This window comes from Elephas maximus, chromosome 3 (assembly GCF_024166365.1).
Source record: "Elephas maximus indicus isolate mEleMax1 chromosome 3, mEleMax1 primary haplotype, whole genome shotgun sequence".
Taxonomy (NCBI): Eukaryota; Metazoa; Chordata; class Mammalia; order Proboscidea; family Elephantidae; genus Elephas; species Elephas maximus.
Window position 1 is genome coordinate 61,031,804 of NC_064821.1, and position 21,575 is coordinate 61,053,378.

Genomic DNA, 21,575 nt, shown 5'->3' on the forward strand with positions numbered 1-21,575 from the left:
ACGGATAGATATAACCCACATAAACACAAGCTCTTTGGGGTCCTTAACAAATTTTTAGAGTACAAGGAGGTCCTGAAACCAAAAAGTTTGCAAACTGCTTCTCTACAACCAAGACTTTTAGCCTCTAACCTGAAATGTCCCCGAAGCACCTTTGCCAGTTATTTGTTCTAACTGGCCTCTCTCTACTGCTTTCTGCAGAGCATTCTTCAACAGCTGAGGCCTGCAGAGAAAAACAAGAAGTAGAGATAAATATGTCAGTGAAGGAAAAACTTGAAGAAATAGATCTAGGGCTATTCCCATGTCTAAAGTTCTGATTCTTATATGTAGTACTTTGTTAAAATGAACAATAAAGTAATTAACACACTGCTGGCACTCTTAACAAGTGGCACTTTTTTTTTTCAAGCAAAGAAGGTGTCATTACCCGTACAGTTTATATAATATAGAATTAATTTCCAAATTGCCAGGGCACTCTAAAATCCTATCATCTGATCAAAAACAGTGACCGAACCACGTAATCAACCATCCAACTCTGGAATTCTCTGAGGCAAAATTTCCAGATCAAAAAAAAAAACAAAAAAACAAAAAAACACATACACATTTAACAAAAAAACAAACGGAGTCACTTTTTGAAACCAGTACCTAAAGTCAGCCTAATACAATTCCCTGAGAAAGAAAATAGGTTGCTACCTTAAAAGGGTTGAAGCTTAAAAAAAAAAAAGTTATCAAGACCAAATGGTGGGCAAGGAGAAGTTAAATATCATTAAATGTATCTCGAACAAAGTGTTGAAACAAGAGCTGTTCTATCAAGGGGCTATTCTATCTGGATGATAAGTGGGCAAATGCTGGTGCAGGGAAAAATAAATCAAGGTGACTAGGGGCTTAAAGGGGACTGTGGTGTAGAAAGGGAAGACAGAATCAAATGCAAAACTATATATTCAGGCCAACAACAGGACATCCGAGGAAAAAGGTTAATAATAATTCAGGAATGGGTTATGTTTTGCCACACCTCTCAGGAATTACTAGCACGCCAATGGGCAGAATATCATGAGACTTATTTGAAACTAGTTAGTTGATAGGTAGACAGAAAATTTCAGTGGGCAGTGCCACTGAGAGGCAGGATATGATTTTTATCACTTGAGGTGCTTTACCACACTTCGATATTTTCTGTGAAGAAATTTTGAATCTTTTATTTAACCACAAAGCATCACAGGCTGAGTTGACCCTGGAGCTGCTGATTATATCTTCGATATGCTGGGAGAGAAGGGTGAAGAGGATCCCATGTTTCAACAGGGTGCTAGGGAATAGGCACTAATTTATCAAATCTTACACATCCCTAACGCTCCAAATAAAGAAATTCCCAACTTAAAAAAACTCTCAATTAAAATATTCCACAATCAGTACCATCCCATTCAGGACTAATGAAATTAATGGCATGGCCTCCCCACCCGCCCCCCCACACCATTCAATTTCACAAACATTCACTGAGTATTTATTATGACTAACGGAGGAATCAACACAAAGACCTGGACCCTAAACTCAAGGAATTTAAGAGATGATGAACACATAGATCATTAGAGAACAATACGGGCCAAGCTTGAAGTATGTGCACAGAGCTTTGGGTGCACAGCTTAGTGAGTGACTTAACTGTGTCAAATAACGTTCCTATTAATTGCTATGTAAGACTGCTTATAGGCTGTTTTCCCTGATTTTCAATGGGAGAAACAAAAAAGATCACATTAGCTTAAGTAAAACATTAAAACCCAAGTTGTGTTTACCCGATTAAATAACTGGTCTAAGAAGAACCTTCTTAACCGAAGTTTAAAATGCTCCAGGAACAAACAGCAGTTAAATTGGTTCTCTTCTTAACATCTGTTTTCGTAGTGATATCCACCTTTACTCTAGCACAAACCTTGTCTTGGGCTTTTAGAAACCTCAGAGTTCTGTCACTCACTCCTATCTCCTGGTAAAACTATACTTACTGACTGCTTCAAAGCTTCTCAGATTCGCCTTTTCTCTCCAATCACTGCCACAGCCTTGCTACAAAGCCACTATTCCCCTCCTGCTAGGCACGGTGCTGCTTCTGTTTTCATGGTGCATATCACTGTAAGGTCAATAACCTACAAAGGCCCCTTTATTATGTTACTCAACTGACCAGGTCACAGGTCTTAATACCTCCACACAGCTTCAAAGCCTTTCCATGACATGGTCCTGGCCCTGGCTAGTCCAGACCCAGTCAGAGACAGGCTTCTCTCACTGGGTTACCAAATGAGAATGCCAACTCCTGCCTCTGCAGGTTTTTTCATGGAGCTCCTTCGAGAATGCCTTCCCCACTCTGTCAACCCATTCAAACTCCAGACCTATTCAATTCTCATCTCTTTAATTTACTGCTAACTCCCAGACACAGCTCTTTTTCCTGAAAAATTCTATTGTACTTACAGTCTGTATCACACTATTTTGCACTTACTATGTCATCAAGGGCTGTTCTGAACATTTTACGTGTGAAGACTAAAGGTAATACAACAACTTTAAGAAATATGTACTATTATTGCCCCTGCTTTATAGATGGGCAAGTGACAAAAAATTGATTTCTTCACACAGCTAGGCAATGGAAGAACCAGGCTACAAATTCAGGCAGTTTGATGACAGATTCTGTACTCTCATTCGCTATGCTATGCATACTCCTTTCAATATAAAGTTCTGGCTTCACTGGTGAACAGCCAGGTAGCCTGGGAAAGGCTTTTATCAGCAAAACTGGGATATGAATATATGTTTTTAAGTCTATTTTGAAAATTATGGGAAACTATGTCAACAACAATATTTTATAAAGACTTACACAAATTCAAGGGACTATTATTATTATACCAACTTAAAAAAAATAAGATGGTGATTTGACCAGTTTAATTAGAAAGGAGGGGAAAACTGGGTGATAAATTAGGTGTTAGGCCACTGGTGACCATGTTTTCCACCTGTGTACAGTCAGTCTGCGACGAGAGAAAAATAAAATCTATGTACTGAAAGAATCAAAGCTGAGGGACAGAGAACGAACTGCACCTGTCCGCAGCAAGGGTGGTGAGTGGTAGGAATTGAAACAAGAGATGTACATCAGTTTTTAGGAATGCATAGATGGAATTAAGACGATCAAGAGACTCTTGAAATTACTTAGAGTTGAAACTGTTAAGAATCTAAGAGGTCTCCAAATTAGTATGCATAAAATATACCACATAAAACTAAATCTTGGGGTATATGTTCACTTTCTGATATGGGTAGAAAGAAAAATCAGAAAGAGAATATGGTGAACTTACATCTTACACAAGGGTTAGATTTTAACATTTGTATTTCTAATGCTATATAGGCAGGATTACTCTTGAAAATTTCTAAAGGCAAACCAGAGTCTCTGTGAAAATCTAATACGCAGAGTTTTTCCTCTAGGATTACCCAAAAAAAAAAAAAAAAGTCGCTGTTATCAAACGAAAGCAGTGACTTACATTTAGATGAATTGCATGTTATACCAGAAAACACTGCCTTCAACCATCAGAATCATATTTAGCTTGATGAGATACTACTGAGAATTAGGGTGGTCCTGAGACTGATTAATCAGTCATACTAATATTAGGAGCACTTACTAGGTGCCAGGCCTCTTTCTAAGTTGTTAACATGTGTTAATAGATTAAGCCTCATAAGATACTGTTTATCAGTGACAAAACTGAGGTACAAAAAGGCAACTGCTCCAAGGATACAAGGCTAGAAAATCACAGAGCCAGGGTTTAAGCCTAATGGGTCTAGTTCCAAAGCCTGTGCTCTTAACCACAATGCTCTACAATCTCTAATACATGGGAACAACTATGACTGATGTCTCATCTCACATGCGGCTCCAGGGCATATGTTCCTTGAGTGGAATGGCCAGAAGTGCCCATACTTTATTCATTTATTCTTTCAACTAATATTTATTAAACTTCTACTGTGTGCTATGCAGAACCCTGGTAGCTCAGTGGTTAAGAACTTAGCTGTAAACCAAAAGATCAGCAGTTCAAATCCACCAGCTGCTCCTTGGAAACCCTATGCAGCAGTTCTACTCTGTCCTGTAGGGTCACGATGAGTCGGAATTGACCCAATGGCAATGGGTTTTTTGGTTTTGTGTGGTATGCACACAGCAGTGTGTCTAATGGGGGAACATCAGTAAACAATAAAAACAAAATTTCTGGCCTTAAGGATTCTGACATTCTAATGACATAGAGCAAATAAAGTTTGTATTATGTTAGAATATGATGAACTCTACGGTGAAAAACAAGGTAGAGAAGCAGGATTCAGTGCTGGGCAAGAGAAGAAAGGTTGCAACTGAAATGTAGGGCATCACATCAATCAAACACAATGTGTGGGCCATGTTTGGAGATTAATTCAAATAAGCCAACTGTAAAAAGTCATTCTGGAGACAAGTGGGAACATGTTAACATGAACTAGGTTTAGATAATAATTACTGTTCATTTTTGTTAGAGTGACGTCAGTCTGATGGTTATATTCTGTCTGCTCTTTTGCATATGCTTGAAAATGTCCAAGATTAAAAAAAAAAAAAAAAAGTAAGGTAGCCAAGGCAAACCTGTGGTGATAACAATGGAAGAAAAACCTGAAGGAAGTCAAAGAACGAGCAAAATGGATTATGGGGGAAGAACCATCCAGGCAGAGGGAACAGCAAGCATAAAGGCTCTGAGGCCAAACCCACTGCCACTGAGTCGATTCCAACTCATAGTGACCCTATAAGACAGAACGGAACTGCTCCATAGGGTTTCCAAGGCTGTAAATCTTTACAGAAGCAGACTGCCACATCTTTCTCCACAGAATGGCTGGTGGGTTCAAACCACTGACGTATTGGTTAGTGGGCAAGCACTTATCAACTGTGCCACAAGGGCACTGAGGCCTGCAGGGGAGAAAAGAGCAGTAGGAAATTAGGTCAGAGAGGAAATGGAAGGTCAGACAGTATGACTCTGAGAGGGCTGAGGAAGTCACAAAAGGACAAATAATGTATGAGACCACTATCATTAAAACCCAAGAGAAAGTTTATACACAGAAAGAAACATTCTCTGCTGGTCACCAGGGATGGAAGGAGGGAGAGAAAATCACTAACTACAAAGTAGACGTGTTAACTTTGGTGAGGGGAAAGGCAAAACACAGTACGGGGGAAGTCAGCACAACCTGAGAGATACACAAGAATAAAAGCCAACGACAGTAAATACTTTAATATATACAATCCTGCGACAACAGAAATAATAAACAATTGTTTATCAGTGGATACATAGGTAGATATGAACACGGAATAGATGGGAGAGAGCACATGGGCATGTACGTTTGACTGTAGGTATTTCTATACACTTACTTGTATGTGCTCCATGTATATCCATATATACACAATAAAGTACATAAGGGTCACAGCCATGGAAATTTCCTAGACATACCCAAACACTTAGAGGGACTGAGTTACTGAGTTTGGAGGCTAGAGACCATAGTCTTGGGGGACATTCAGGTCAACTAGCTTAACATAGCTCATAAAAATAATGTTCTATATCCTAGTGACGTGGGTCTTAAAAGCTTGCGAGTGGCCATCAAAGATAAAACTATTGGTCTCTCTCTGCCAGGAGCAAAGGAGAGTGAAGAAAACCAAGGACTCAAGGAAGCAATTAGTCCAAAGGACTAATGGACCACAGGAACCACAGTCTCTACTAGCCTGCGACCAGAAGAACTAGATGATGCCCAGCTACCACTACCAACTACTCTGACCGGGATCACAACAGAAGGTCCTGGTTAGAGTGGGAAAAAAATGTAGAACAAAATTCATATTCATAAAAAACATCAGACTTACTGGTCTGAGAGAGACTGGAGGAATCTCTGAGACTACAGCCCTTAGACAGCCTTCTAACTTAGAACTAAAGCCGTTCCCAGAGATCATCTTTCAGCCCAACAATGAACAGGCCCATAAAATAAACAGTTTAATATCCATGAGGAAAATGCTCCTTGGAACAACCATCTATATGAGACCAAATGGACAACATCGGCCCAAAAGCAAAGATGAGACGGCAGGATGGGACAGGAATATCGGATGAATGGAAACGGGGACCTCGGGGTGATAATGGGGAAAGTGCTGACATATTGCGGGGACTGCAACCAACATCATGAAACAATTTGTTTATAAATTATTGAATAGGAAACTGATTTGCTCTGTAAACCTTCACTTAATGCACAATTAAGAAAAACAAAAAAAGAAGTCAAAGGACATACTGCATTGGGTAAATCTGCGGCAGAAGATCTCTTTAAAAAAGTGTTAAAAAGCAAAGATGACACTTTGATGACTCAAGTGCTTCTAACCCATGCTATGGTATTTTTAATCGCCTCATATACCTATGAAAGCTGGACAATGAAAAAGGAAGACCAAAGAAGAACTGACCTATTAGAATTGTGGTACTGGCAAAGAATACCGACTATGCCATGGACTGCCAGATAAATGAATAAATTAATCTTAGAGAAAGTACAGTCAGAATGTTCCTCAGAAGCCAGGATAGAGAAACTCCCTCTCACTTACTTTGGACATGTCATCAAGAGGTAACAATTGCCAGAGAAAGACATCATGCTTGGTAAAGTAAAGGGTCAGCAAAAAAGAGGGCAACCCTCAACGAGATAGACTGACACTGTCTGCAAGAACAGGCTCAAACACAGCAACAACTGCAAGGATGGCACAGGACTGGGCAACATTTTCATCTTTTATGCATAGGGTTGCTATGTATAATATAACAAGCTGACTTAATGGCACCTAACAACACAGATAGCTGAATTTTTCAAGTTAAACGTATGTATAACAGAACTCCTCTATGGCCAGAGGTGGAGGAAATCAACATGGTTTCACAAAAGTAAAGAGAAGAAAAGAATCATGGGAAAAGGTCTTCAGGTTCACTAGCATCTTTGGGTTGACAAGCTATTATCAGGCAAATTTTGTTTCAAGATAAGATGGTGATGGGAAATGTTTCACAAGACTAGACACGAAGTGAAGTTACACTGGTGGCAACACACTGTATTATGTAAGTAGAGTAGAACCATAAAGACAAAAAAAAGCTCAGGGAACACAGGATCTCCAGTCACCAAAAAGTAGAGCATAAAGAGATCAAATGATGAAATTTTGCAAAACCAGCGACTTCATTGCAAATACCTTTTTCACCAACATAAACGGTGACTATACACATGGACCTCGCCAGATGGAACACAAAGGAATCAAATCGACTACATCTGTGGAAAGAGACAGTGAAAAAGCTCAATATCAGTAAGAACAAGCCCAGGGGACAACTGTGGAACAGGTCATCAACTGCTCAAATCCAAGTACAAGCCAAAACTGAAGAAAATCAGAGCAAGTCCACGAGAGCCAAAATATGACCTTGAGTATATCCCATTTGAATTTAGAAACTATCTCAAGAATAGATTTGATGCGTTGAACACTAATGACCGAAGACCAGACGAGTTGTGGAATGACATCAAGGATATCACACATGAAGAAAGCAAGAGGTCACTGAAAAGACCAAGATGGGTGTCAAACGAGACTCTGAAACTTGCACTCCTACGTCCAGCAGCTAAAGCAAAAGGAAGAAAAGGTAAAGTAAAAGAAGTGAACGTAAGATTTCAAAGGGAGGCTTGAGAAGACAAAGTAAAGTACTATAACGTCCTGTGCAAAGAGCTGGAGATAGAAAACCAAATGGGAAAAACATGGTCAGCGTTTCTCAAGCTGAAAGAACTGAAGAAAAAATTCAAGCCTCGAGTTGCAATAGCGAAGGATTCTATGGGGAAAATATTAAACAATGCAGGAAGCATCAAAAGAAGATGGAAGGGATACACAGAATCATTATACCAAAAAGAATTAGTCGATGTTCAAACATTTCAAGAGGTAGCATATCATCAGGAACTGATGCTACTGAAGGAAGAAGTCCAAGCTGCTCTGAAGGCACTGGCGAAAAATAAGGATCCAGCAATTGACAGAGTATCAATTGAGATGTTTCAACAAACAGATGCAGCACTGGAGGTGCTCACTCGTCTATGCCAAGAAATATGGAAGACAGCTTCCTGGCCAACTGACTGGAAGAGATCCATATTTATGCCAATTCCCAAGAAAGGTGATCCAACTGAATGAGGCAATTATTGAACAATATTATTAATATCACACACAAGCAAAATTTTGCTGAAGATCATTCAAAAGTGGCTACAGCAGTATAAAGACAGGGAACTCCCAGAAATTCAAGCCAGATTCAGAAGAGGATGTGGAACCAGGGATATCACTGCTGATGTCAGATGGATCCTGGCTGAATGTAGAGAATACCAGAAGGATGTTTACCTGTGTTTTACTGACTATGCAAAGGCATTTGTCTGTGTGGATCATAACACATTATGGATAACATTGAGAAGAACGGGAATTCCAGAACACTTAATTGTGCTCATGAGGAACCTGCAGAGAGATCAAGAGGAAGTCGTTCGAACAGAACAAGGGGATACTGCGTGGTTTAAAGTTAGGAAAGGTGTGCGTCAGGGTTGTATCCTTTCACCATACCTATTCAATCCGTATGCTGAGCAAATAATCCAAGAAGCTGGGCTGTATGAAGCTGGATTGGAGGAAGACTCATTAACAACCTGCGTTATAACACAACCTTACTTGCTGAAACTGAACAGGACTTGAAGCTCTTACTGATGAAGATCAAAGATCACAGCCTTCAGTATGGATTACACTTCAACATAAAGAAAACAAAAATTCTCACAACTGGAGCAATAAACATCATCATGATAAATGGAGAAAAGATTGAAGTTGTCAAGGATTTCATTTTACTTGGATCCACAATCAACACCCATGGAAGCAGCAGTCAAGAAATCAAAAGAAGTATTGCCTTGGGCAAATTTGCTACAAGGGACCTCTTTAAAGTATTGAAAAGCAAAGATGTTAGCTTGAAGACTAAGGCGTGCCGGACCCAAGCCATGGTATTTTCAATTGTGTCATATGCATGTGAAAGCTGGACAATGAATAAGGGAAGACCGTAGAAGAATTGACCCCTTTGAATTGTGGTGTTGGAGAAGAATATTGAACATACTATGAACTGCCAAAAGAATGAACAAATCTGTCTTGGAAGAAGCACAACCAGAATGCTCCTTAGAAGCAAGGATGGCGAGACTGCATCTTATAATACTTCGGATATGCCGTCAGGAGAGATCAGTCCCTGAAGAAGGCCATCATGCTTGGTAAAGTACAGGGTCAGCAGAAAAGAAGAAGGTCCTCAACAAGGCGGACTGACACAGTGGCTGCAACAACGGGCTCAAGCATAACAACGATTGTAAGGATGGTGCAGGACCAGACAGTGTTTTGTTCTGTTACGCACAGGGTCACTATGAGTCAGAACCGATGGCACCTAATGGCAACAACAAAGGGGGATAAAAGTGAAACATGTTTCTATCTTTAAGTGCATCATACAAATGCATTCCTGATCCAGTTGCAACTGTGGTTATTACTACTATACTAAGGGCATAACAAGCACAGAAATATCAAGATAGGAATTTCAGATTTTCTATGATTCCCCTTTCTTTTGCACTATTTTACTAACTCTTTAATTTGGCACTTGGAATAGCACTAAGTGCTTTTCTGAAAATGTGATTTCTGGGCTCACGCCTCAGCAACTCTAACTGTATTCTTCAGTAATACGAGTCAATGCTGCTACTAAACTGATGAGAACAATGTGCATTCCATATAGTTATATCCGTAGACAGAACCGTGGGTTAAACACAAATTTCCAAAAGTTATCACAATGAAAATCTTACAAAAACATACTCAAAATACAAATTCTGTGAATCACAATTTAAACAAATATGCCTGCATGATTCCACAACCAAGCACGTGTGACTATCTAAATAATCAGTCAAGATGTTTTTAAGTTGCAAGGTTTACAAATGAATTATCATCAAAATTCTCTCAGAATTTTCTATTACAGGCAGCCCCAAGGTTATGAACGTGTGAATTAGGTACAGCCCGCAGTTGCGAACCAGCCCCCCTAAAGCCTGTTATGTCAAAAATTAGAGTTGCACACAATGGTCTGCAACAATGAATGGGTTCTACTTTGTGATGTGCATCAAAACATTATTATTGTATTACGTTAAAGATGTTTTTCTGTATCTGGAAGTATTTAATGTTTTTAATACACAGAAAGATACACTATATACTAAGACAAACATTTGATTAACTGACATCAGATATAAACTATACCTGTTTCGGTTTAGGTACAAATTCGACTTAAAGACAAACTTAAGAATGGAACTCGTTTGTAATCAGGGACTGCCTGTATATGTTTAAATGATGAAGCTATTATGCTATTTATATGTAGATGTTAAGTGTTTACACAAGCCTGAATTTTCTTGTGTTCTTGGCCATAACTCTAAATAAAATTCATGAGCATTGGTGAGGACACAGTGTTCAACAATGAATATCCTAGCAGCTGACAAAAAACGAAAAAGATAGTATATCAGGGTCCTGAAAAAGAATATGTGGTTTGACTGAGAAGAACACATACTTTTGTGGTTATGAAGGGGGGAGGGAGGAAGGGTGGGAGAGGGTTATTTACTGATTAGTTAGTAGACAAGAACTACCTTAGGTGAAGGGAAGGACAATACTCAATACATGGAAGGTCAGCTCAACTGGACTGGACCAAAAGCAAAGAAGTTCCCGGGATAAACTGAATGCTTCGAAGGTCAGCAGAGCAAGGGCGGGGGTTTGGGGACTATGGCTTAAGGGGACTTCTAAGTCAATTGGCAAAATAATTCTATTATGAAAACATTCTGCATCCCACTTTGAAGTGTGGCGTCTGGGGTCTTAAATGCTAACAAACGGCCACCTGAGATGCATCAATTGGTCTCAACCCACCTGGATCAAAGCAGAATGAAGAACACCAAGGTCACACGATAACTATGAGCCCAAGAGACAGAAAGGGCCACATGAACCAGAGACTTACATCATCCTGAGACCAGAAGAACTAGATGGTGCCTGGCCACAACAGATGCCTGCCCCGACAGGGAGCACAGCAGAGAACCCCTGAGGGAGCAGAAGAACAGTGGGTTGCAGACCCCAAATTCTCATAAAAAGACCAGACTTAATGGTCTGACTAGGACTAGAAGAATCCCGATGGTCATGGTCCCCAAACCTTCTGTTGGCCCAGGACAGCAACTATTCCCGAAGACAACTCATCGGACATGGAAGGGACTGGACAATGGGTTGGAGAGAGATGCGGGTGAAGAGTGAGCTACTTGTATCGGGTGGACACTTGAGACTGTGTTGGCATCTCAAGTCTAGAGGGGAGATAGGAGGGTAGAGAGGGTTAGAAACTGGCTAAATTGTTACGAAAGGAGACACTGGAAGGAGGGCGCGGGCTGACTCATTAGGGGGAGAGTAAGTGGGAGTATGGAGTAAGGTGTATATAAGCTTTTATGTGACAGACTGACTTGATTTGTAAACTTTCACTTAAAGTACATTAAAAAAAAAGAATATGTGGTTTGAGCTTTAAAAGGAACTACGCATGGAGATATAAAAAGGAAAACATAATGGGACAAAAAAAAAAAAAAAAAAAACACCCATAAAAGCTTTTATTCCTAGCTCAGTTAATCTCTCTGGAATATTTAATCTTTCTCCTGTTTCATGAAAAAAGGCTAGGGAAATTAAAGTTCTTCAAGTCTAGTAAACAGAAGCAGATGTATTTTAAAATCCAAGCCGACGGCTCCTACCTGATGTCCACTCTAAGTTTAGGATAATACTGAGACACATATTTCCTGATGAGACTGTAGGAAGCTTCTTTAGGTTCACAAAGGCGCGTGAAGGCCAGAGGGAGGATATCCTCCAATTTTACTTGCGGTTCTGGATCCACTGCAGGAGTCTTCTGAAATGTAGGATCCAAAAATTACCATTATAGAATATACTGCTTTCTGTTCAAATGTTTCTAAATACAACTCGAAGGCTTTACAAATTTACATTTCAAATTTTGAAAAACTTGTGTTTCATTTCTCTTTGCTGAAGACTGACTGCTCAGTTGATTGCCAAAACAACTGGCTACTAGAAAACTGCCACTTCTTTGCACACAAACAAATCATACCACAGTGGTGTAACATCACTTGTGTGACAATTTCTTTGAGATAAAAACCTCCAATTCACTGTAAGAGTTAAATCCGCATGTAAAAGTAAAAAGGCATGATATACTTTAAAGATATTAATTCTTTAACAGCAATAACAAGAACAAAAAGGGTCATGTAGTACCAGAAACCAATGCACAAAAGCTCATTTTGGAAGTGTCTCAAAGTTCTATGAAGAAAGTGTAAAAATCTTCAGAGTTATAAAAACAAAGATGTAGAAGAATATTCATGATTTCAACTGCTGACGTAAATGAAATACTAGGTATTTCATTATAGCATGCAGATATACTTTACATAAGTGAATTGTGTGTCTTGGAAGGGGAGTGTTAACATTTACAAACAGAAGAAAAACTGTCCTGGATCAAAACTGTTCTGGGGTCTAGCACTGGGTAAATGTACTTGCATGCCTCCTGTAGTTTAAAGGACATTTCCCAGGAAGCAGTATAATTTATGTACCAAACCAAACACCTGCTGCCATCCAGTGGATTCCGACGCGTGGCGACCCCACGTGTTTCAGGGCAGACTGCTGTGCACAGGGTTTTCAACGGCTGGGACCTTTCGGAATCAGATCACCGGGACTTTCTTCCGTGGTGCTGCTGGGTAGTTTGAACCACCAACTTTTTGGTTAGTAGCCACGTGCTTAACTGTTTGCACCACTCAGGGACTCCTATATTCCACTCTCTAGGTGGCTGATAATAAGCAAATTAGGGTTGCTATGAGTTGGAACCAACTTGACAGCACCTAACAACAAACAACAACAGGTGCCTGATAATAAGCAAATTACTTATAGCCTCTCTAGGGCTTAGTTTTTTTTTCTATAAAAAAGATATAACGGTAAGTCAGACCCCAAGAAAGGCCGCACTTTGTACACTGTCTGGCACACAGTGAACACTCAATAAAGGCTTTTTTTTTTTTTTTTTTAACATTATTAATAGTATCATCGAGCCCTGGTGGCACAGTAGATAAGTGATATGGCTGCTAACCAAAAGGCTGGCAGTTCAAATCCACCAGCTGCCCCCTGGAAACCCTATGGGGCAGTTCTACTCTGTCCTCTAGGGTTGCTATAGGTCAGAAACAACTTGACGATAGCAGGTCGGTTTTTTGTTTTTTTTTGTTTAAATAGTATTACAGTGCTCAATTTAACTATAGCACACTCTTCTCACCTTTCTGTTTCTGGCTTTCTGCGGTGTTCTTCTTGATTTCTGAACTACAACAAAACTCCCAGAAGCACCTTTTCCTTTTACCTAAAATAAAACTTAATTTTAATTGCAATAACCAATACTTTCTTTTTACATTATTCTGGTATTCACATTTAAACTTTATACTAGACTAATGGGATTACAGAAAACGGTAACGCAAGAGCTAATGTCAAGTACTGTTTAACTCTTCAGAGAAAAAAGAACAGTGGATGAGGAGTCAAAAGGCTTGGGACTGAACTTCCTGGTACCATCCAGCTATTCAATACTAACAACCGAGTTACTTCTCTGAGCTTTTATCTACAAAGCTGAGGAAGAATGCTATTGTGATACCAGGTTAAATAGTCTACTACAAGCTTTTGAAAAAAAGTTCCATGGCATCCCAGTTAATTGGCCTAATAACATGTTTAGTGTTTCTGTTGTACCTCCTAGTTCATTGTATAGTGCCTGGGATCTTAAAAGCTTGCAAGTGGCCATCGAAGTCACAACAATTGATCTCTATTCACTTGAGGAAGGACAGTCAGGAATAAGAGGAGGACGTGGAATGTGTGGCTAACTGCCTCCATGAACACCAACTGCCTCCTTTGCCAACAGATCATAAATGGATGGTGTCTGGCTACCATTACTGGATGTTTTGATCAAAGATTCTACAGAAGAATCTTGATCAAAAGGGGGAAAATACAGACCAGAATTTCAAATACTCATGGACTCCAGGTTTTCTGGAGCCATGGAGGGTAGATGAACCCCCAAAACTATCATCTTGAGATACCTTTAAATCTTAAACCCAAAATATCCCCTGAAGTCTTCTTAAAACCAAATAATAGTTTAACTTAGGTAGTAAGAAAGGTCTGCCTTGAACATTATGCTCTTTTAAGAACTATAATGGATCAAATTTACAACAGCAACTTGAAAGATTAGATAGGAATCTTAAAGGAGCACTGAGTTTATGTTAATGGAGGAGGATAACTGAGAAAAAGAAGGTGAGAACGTACACACAACTTGAAGAATGTAATCAATGTTACTAAATTGTACACATACAAACTGCTGAATTAGTGTATTATTTTTAATTTTGTTGTTTTAGGTGGCAGTTTACAGTGCAAATTAGTTTCTCATTCAAAAATCTATACACAAATTGTTTTGGTATTGGTTGCATTCCCCACAATGAGTCAGCACTGTCCCCATCTTAGCTATCTAGTGCTGCTATAATAGAAATTTATTCTCTCACAGTCTAGTAGGCTAGATGTCTGAATTCAGGTGCCAGCTCCAAGGGAAGGCTCTCTCTCTCTGTCAGCTCCGAAGGATGGTCCTTCTCATCAATGCTCCCCCAGCCTAGGAGCTTCTCAGCACAGGAACCCCAGATCCAAGTGATGTGTTCTGCTCCCAGCACTGCTTTCTTGGTGGTATGAGGTCCCCCCATCTCTCTGCAGGCTTCTCTCTTTTATGTCTCAAGAGGGAATGACTTAAGGCACGACCTCGTCTTGTAGATTAAGTTCTGCCTCATTAACATAATTGGCTCTAATCCTGCCTCATAACATCAGAGGTAAGATTTACAACATATAATAAAACCACATCAGGTGACAAAATGGTGGACAATCATATAATACTGGTAATCATGGCCTACCCTACCCAACATAACATTTCTGGGGGACCCAGCGCAATCCATTTACGCCCTCTTTCCCTTTACACCTCAGGTTTCCCCGGTCCATTCATCTGGTTTTTCTGTCCCTTCCTGCCTTCTCATCTTTGCTTTTGGGCAGGTGTTGCCCATTTGTTCTCATACACTCGACTGAACTAAGAAACACGTTCCTCACATGTGTTGTTTGTTTTATAGACCTGTCTAATCTTTGGCTGGAATCCCTGGTGGCACAGTGGTTAAGAGCTACGGCTGCTAACCAAAAGGTCAGTGGCTCGAATCCACCAGGCACTCCTTGGAACTCTATGAAGTCAGTTCTACTGTCTTACAGAGTCGCTATGAGTTGGAATTAACTCGATAACAGCAGGTTTGGTTTTCTGGTTACTCTTTGGCTGAAAGGTGGACTTCAGGAATGGCTTCAGTTCTGAGTTAGCAGAGTGTCCGGAGCCATAGTCCTGGGGTTCCTCCAGTCTCTTTCAGACCAGTAAGTCAGGTGTTTTTTTTTTTTTTTTGCAAATTTAAATTTTGTTTTACATTTTTCTCCTGCTCTGTCTGGGACCTTCTATTGTGATCCCTGTCAGAGTTATCTGTGTTGGTAGCTGGGCACCACCTAGTTCTGAGCTCAGGCTAGTGGAGGCTATGGTTCACACGGTCCATTAGTCCTTTGGATTATATTTTCCTTGTGTCTTAGGTTTTCTCCTTTGCTCCGAATGTGATGGGACCAACAGATTTTAGATGGCTGCTCTCAAGTTTTTAAGACCCTAGACAATACTCACCAAAGTAGGATGCAGAACATTTTCTTTATGAACCATGTTATGCCAACTGACCTGATGTCCCTCAAGACCATGGTCCCCAGCCCTCAGCCCTAGTAACCTGGTCCCTCGAGGTGTTCGGATGTATCTCTGAAGCTTCTATGGCTTTGCCTTGATCAAGTTGTGCTGACTTCCCCTCTTACGTTGTCTTTCCTTTCACCAATGTTAACACTGCCTATTATCTAGTTACTGACTTTCCATCCTCATTCCTCCCCTCCTTCGTAACTACCAAAGATTGTTTTTTAGTGGTTAAAACCTATGGCTGCTAACCAAAAGTTTGGCATTTTGAATCCACCAGGCACTCCCTGGAAACCCCATGGGGCAGTTCTACTCTGTCTTACAGGGTCGCTATGAGTCGGAACTGACTCAACGGCAACGGGTTTGGTTTTAAGCCTCTTGTTTTTTTAATTGTACTTTAGATGAAGGTTTACAGAACAAACTAGTTTCTCATTGAACAGTTAGTACACGTATTGTTTTATGACGCTGGTTAACAGCCCCACAACATGTCAACGTTCTGCCTTCTAGACCTTGTCTCCTTGTGTTTTTGCTTTACTGTGGCATAGTATTCCATTGTGTGTATGTACCATAGTTTATCCATTCATCTGTTGATGAGCACTTAGGTTATTTCCATCTTTTTGCTATTGTGAATAATGTTGCAATGAACATGGGTGTGGATATGTCTATTCGTGTGACGGCGCTTATTTCTCTAAGACATATTTCCAGGAGTGGGACTGCTGGATCGTATGGTACTTCTATTTCTAGCTTTTTAAGGAAGAGCCATATCGTTTTCTGAAATGGTTGTACCGTTTTACATTCCCACCAGCAGTGCGTAAGAGTTCAAAGCTCCCTGCAGCCTCTCTGCCATTTGTTATTTTCTGTTTTTTTGATTTGTGCCAGTAATGTCAGGGTGAGATGGTATCTCACTGTAGTTTTTATTTGCATTTCTCTCATGACTAGCGATCACAGTGTGTCTGTTAGTCGCCTGAATGTCTTCTTTGGTGAAATGTCTGTTCATATGCTTTGCCCATTTTTTAACTGGATTGTCTTTTTGTTGTTGAGGTGTTGAAGTATTCTGTAGATTTCAGGGACTAGATCCTTGTCAGTTACATGTTGTAGTCAAAAATTTTTTCTCAGTCTGTAGGTTCTCTTTTTACTGTTTTGGTGAAGTCTTTTGATGAGCTTAAGTGTTTAATTTTTAGGAGCTCCAAATCATCTAGTTTATCTTCTGGTGTTTGTGCACTGTTACGTTATGGTTTGTATTGAATTTATGACATCTATTTTTTTATTAGGGTCACTGGCATTGTCCCTATTTCTTCTTCCATAATCTTTATCATTTTAGGATTTATATTTAGGTCTTTGATCCATTTTGAGTTACTTTTTGCGTGTATGGTGTGAGATATGGGTTCTGTTTGAATTGGAATATGTTTTGCTGTGTATATTCTCAACAAAAAAACAAAAAATGCAACAGGCAAATAAAAAAAGTCCATGGAAGGAACAGACACAATCTTTCAGGGAAACTGCGAAAAGCCCTTAGTGTCCTGGAAGAAAGGTAGCTCCTTGGCAAAAGTTACAGCCTAGTTGGTCTCAGGCCACTTGTTTTTTACAGTTTACCAATTACAGATTATTTTTGCATATGGAAAGGTTATCTAATAAGTTTTTAGACACTGTACACAATGGTATGTCCTACAGGATATTTCTACAATTTACAAAGCACTTTCAGACCTTTGAAATTGATTCACAACAACCCAAGTCCTCTACACCTTAGCTTTACCTACACTGCTATTAAGGTAGCACTCGAGAGGAAATGCTTTCAGCTTATTAACTATTGTTCAAGCATCAAAACTGAGGGTCAGCCTATAAGAGGTCACGAACTAAATTTTCCTAAAGAAAAACACAAAGCCGGCTGCTAAGCTTGGCTGACGTAGACGATGACATAGGATGGATCTTTGGCTCTAATAATTACACTGGCTAGGTATTACCTTCTAAACAATCATCATTTTAAGAGCTATTTAAACATGATTTTTACAACATTTTGAAGAAAGTAAAATACAAGTATCACACAGCAGGAATCTCTAATTTTTTCATGATGGGCCCCCCAAAAGCCTGGCGTATAGAAGGCACTCTATATATATTTGTGAATTAAACACTGGTTGAAAGTTCCTAAAAAGAATTTAAACGCCTGACTGGCAGAGAATTCTGTATTAATCAAATGATGCAGCAAAGTACAGAAGAAGGGCACTAAGACTCTGGGAGGGTGGTGAACTAGGCTCTTGGAACCATCTTTGCCACTACTATGGAGCCTTGGTAGTTATTTCATCACTCTGGACCTCTGAAGAGTGTTACAGAAGGTCCTTGCCAGCTTTAGATGTCAATGATGCTAAGCAATGCCTTGATGCACTCTGCAACGTAAAACGGATTTACGCCTGAAATCAATATTGGTTTTATATTAGTACCAATTCACTAAGCCTTCTCTGATGCTCCTAACAGGCTGCAATAGTTTTAGATACTAATAAGTTAAGGTGAGCTTATTTACACAGCTAATTTATAATGGTAACAAGTCTAGTCATTTAAGTTAGGCTTTAAAGCTAACAAACCTAAGAGAGGAACAATTATCCTTTTTGCTGTTAAAATAGCAAGTGTTCCTTAAACTCCATTTCTTATCTTCAGCACTATATGCTCTCAAGACTAAACAGTCCCCAAAATGAATTCAATTAAGAGTTGTAAGAAGGTATAAAAAAATCACACTATCTATTGTTTTTGATCTCTAGAAGAAGAATAACTAGCACCAGTGTTTTAGAAACCTATTCTCGGATAATAAAGCTCGGTTTAGCTTAAGCATTTCGTCATCACATAACTTATTTTTAACAAGAAAGGCATAAAAAACCTAAATTTTACCAAATATTGACTTGTACTTTACACATAATGAAATGATCTTATTATTACAGTAAACAACTGTTTGATACCTGTTTGATGACACCTCTATTTAATTCTCTTTTCAGTGCTTGTTTAAGGAGATAGCCCCTTCTCTCCAGCTCCAGAGAAGGGTACTTATGGATGATATATTTTCGAATAGCAACCACTGATGCACCACTCTTCTGGAAGCACGCCTAGAGAACAGATTTATCAAACCATACACATTACTTTAAATTAGCTGTTTTTAATTACATACAGAGCCTAACATATATGTTTTCGAAAACATTATTTTGGCAGAGAACTCGGTAACTGATGATAAAAATGGCAGGAAGAGTAAACAGTATTTCAGGTAATGTCAGTTCATAATGGCTGTGCGGAAATAAAGAATTATTAAACATTTTCTGCAACAATAATCTTAAGTTGTTTAAAACAACTATAGAGACCATGCAACACGTGAACAACATTGTACGTTAATGAAAAATATCTTCCTATTTTAACTCTAGTCAATACTCATATCAAAATGAGGAAAGCAGGAGTTTCTATCATTTGCAGGATCACAAATCTGGTCCATTTTATGGCATGAGCTTTGGCTCAGACAAATATCTCACTGCAGGTTCTGTGCCGACATCCGGAGAGAGTACAAGCAAAGATATTCCAAATAAATGGCATAAAACTGGGTTTAGAAATGACAGTGTCTTAAGCGGAATTGTGTATAATAATGAGGGCATTTTCCTGGGGTTTAAAGTGCCCTTTTCCATCTCTGGGAACTCTGGTGGTGCAGTGTTGAACCACATGCTTCAAAAGGTCACTTTTTCAAACCCATCAGCTGATCCAGGAGAGAAAGGTATGGCAGTCTGCTTCTGTAAGCATTCACAGCCTTGGAAACCCTATGGAGCAGTTCTACTTTGTCCTAGAGGGTCGCTATAAGTGGGAATCAACTTGATGGCAGCGGGTTTGTTTGTTTTTTTTTTTTTCCATTTCCACCCTATCTATCTGTACTCCATTTGACTAATGCCCATGGAAGACTTAAGTAGCTCATTCATGTCACAAAGGCGGCAAATGTTACTTTTTTCCAAATGTTTTAAATTTTGAAGCACGTTAAATAGCATCTGTTATTTATCTAAATGGGCTAGTTCACCAACTTTGGGTTGCCACTGTCTATAAACTGAATGTAGCACCTACTCATCATTCTCACTGAACAACAAAGAAAAACAGCTCACAGGGAGATGGGCCAGAACTGTGTGCATAACACAAAACAAGTTGTGTTAATAGGGGTCAATGAATTCAAGTAAATGTTTCTGAACTATTGCAACCTACTGAAATTTACTCCTGGTCTTAAATGAAAATAGAAAGCAAAGAGACCCGAGCAGAAAAGAACACTCTAAAAAGCTAAAACAAATAATCCCTTGTTCCCTCAAAACTGATAATGAGATGGAAGTAGAAAGCAGGACTCCTACCTGATATAAAATACTGTATCAGTGATCTGAAATCACGACTTGTTATACTGCACAAAACATACCTTTTATATAAGTATTACCTGTACAAATATGCACAATCGTAATAAACTATTCTTTAGGTCTAATTTATACTTCATTTTTGTTTTACTGTTTCAAAATTTTAGCTCCTTCTCTGTCCTCACTACAACCCTGTTCCCTCAAACTCACTAAAAAATGACTTAGCTATCACGAAGTAAAATCCTTAAAGAAAGGCTACATGACGGACAAACAGAGATCTCCCTATAGTCAAGCTATCTAAACCAAGAGAGTTTCCTTAATGAGGTGAGAGGATAAGAAGTCTTGGAGGAAAGAGAGTGGTCTGAAGGCAAACCTTTTTTCAATTTATGTGTTAGTGCTGACTTCTCAAACTCTGCAAATTACAACCACGTTGCTGCTTTCTATTTACATGACACCCGGTTAATGATGTGTATTCCTCTCTCCCCGATCCTGATTTGGACCCCAGTGACAGGGACCCTGTGAATGAGGGAGTCTGGGGCTCCTATTTTAACTCTTCTTATCATCTGATCAAGCAGAATGAACAGGGAAAAATTACTCAGAAAAAAGTACTCGATAAAGGCAGAGTCAGATTACAAAATAATCTAAAAATTAACGTAAGAAACCTATATCTAATGATTACATAAGCTAATGAAAGTCATTTCATTACAGCAAAGTCATAAAGTTAAATGAGGAAGATAATTTTTGGAAGTATTTTAGAAGGCAAAGTGATGAAACAAAGTTATAAGGTTTTTAAGAGTTTTTTACAGTTCAGGTGTGAAAGATAACCTCTGCCAATATCAATGAGTTTTAAAAGCAGACCTCAGATTTTTTTTTTTTAAACAAAAATTCTAACCGTTATTCAATTATCCTGAATCACAATTAAGAGTCCACAAGGGCAAGCGCACTGTCTTATTCTATGCTATACACATGCAGCGTTGCCTGGCATACAGAAGGTGGTCTTTTACATGTTTGTTAAATTAATATTTTCAGCCTTCAAATTAAAACTGCATAACAGTCTTTAATTACATAATGTGTGTATGTATGTACACACGTGTACACACGTGAGTGTGTGTGTATATATATATACATATATATACACACCCACTGCCACTGATTCAATTCTGACTCATAGCGACCCTACATACGTATATAGTTATATTCAATGTCAAAGTCTCAACTAATACACTGAGTAAAACAAAGTTAAAGCTAAAAATACTTACTATGGTACAGTTGAATTTTTTTTAAAAAATCAACACTGCTCACCAAATGTTATTATTATATTATAAAAACCTGAATGTCACAATGGCATTCTTTTATTTAAGTCTCTTTAGGGAGCAGAACATAATGTCTG

The 21,575-nt window shown here is 39.1% G+C and overlaps 1 protein-coding gene across 9 annotated transcripts in view; it reads right to left on the reverse strand.

The window, feature by feature from the left end:
* Nucleotides 1–21,575, reverse strand: part of HP1BP3 (heterochromatin protein 1 binding protein 3) — a 49,825-nt gene that overhangs the window by 11,913 nt on the left and 16,337 nt on the right. For 8 of the 9 annotated variants that reach the window (XM_049878163.1, XM_049878158.1, XM_049878159.1 and 5 more), the window contains 4 exons: nucleotides 18,782–18,925; nucleotides 13,341–13,421; nucleotides 11,776–11,927; nucleotides 130–220 (listed from right to left, as the gene is read on the reverse strand). In XM_049878163.1, the coding sequence (XP_049734120.1) occupies nucleotides 130–220; nucleotides 11,776–11,927; nucleotides 13,341–13,421; nucleotides 18,782–18,925 (468 nt within the window). The remainder of the gene's footprint in view (nucleotides 1–129; nucleotides 221–11,775; nucleotides 11,928–13,340; nucleotides 13,422–18,781; nucleotides 18,926–21,575) is intronic. The other variant, XM_049878162.1, reaches the window with a different exon arrangement.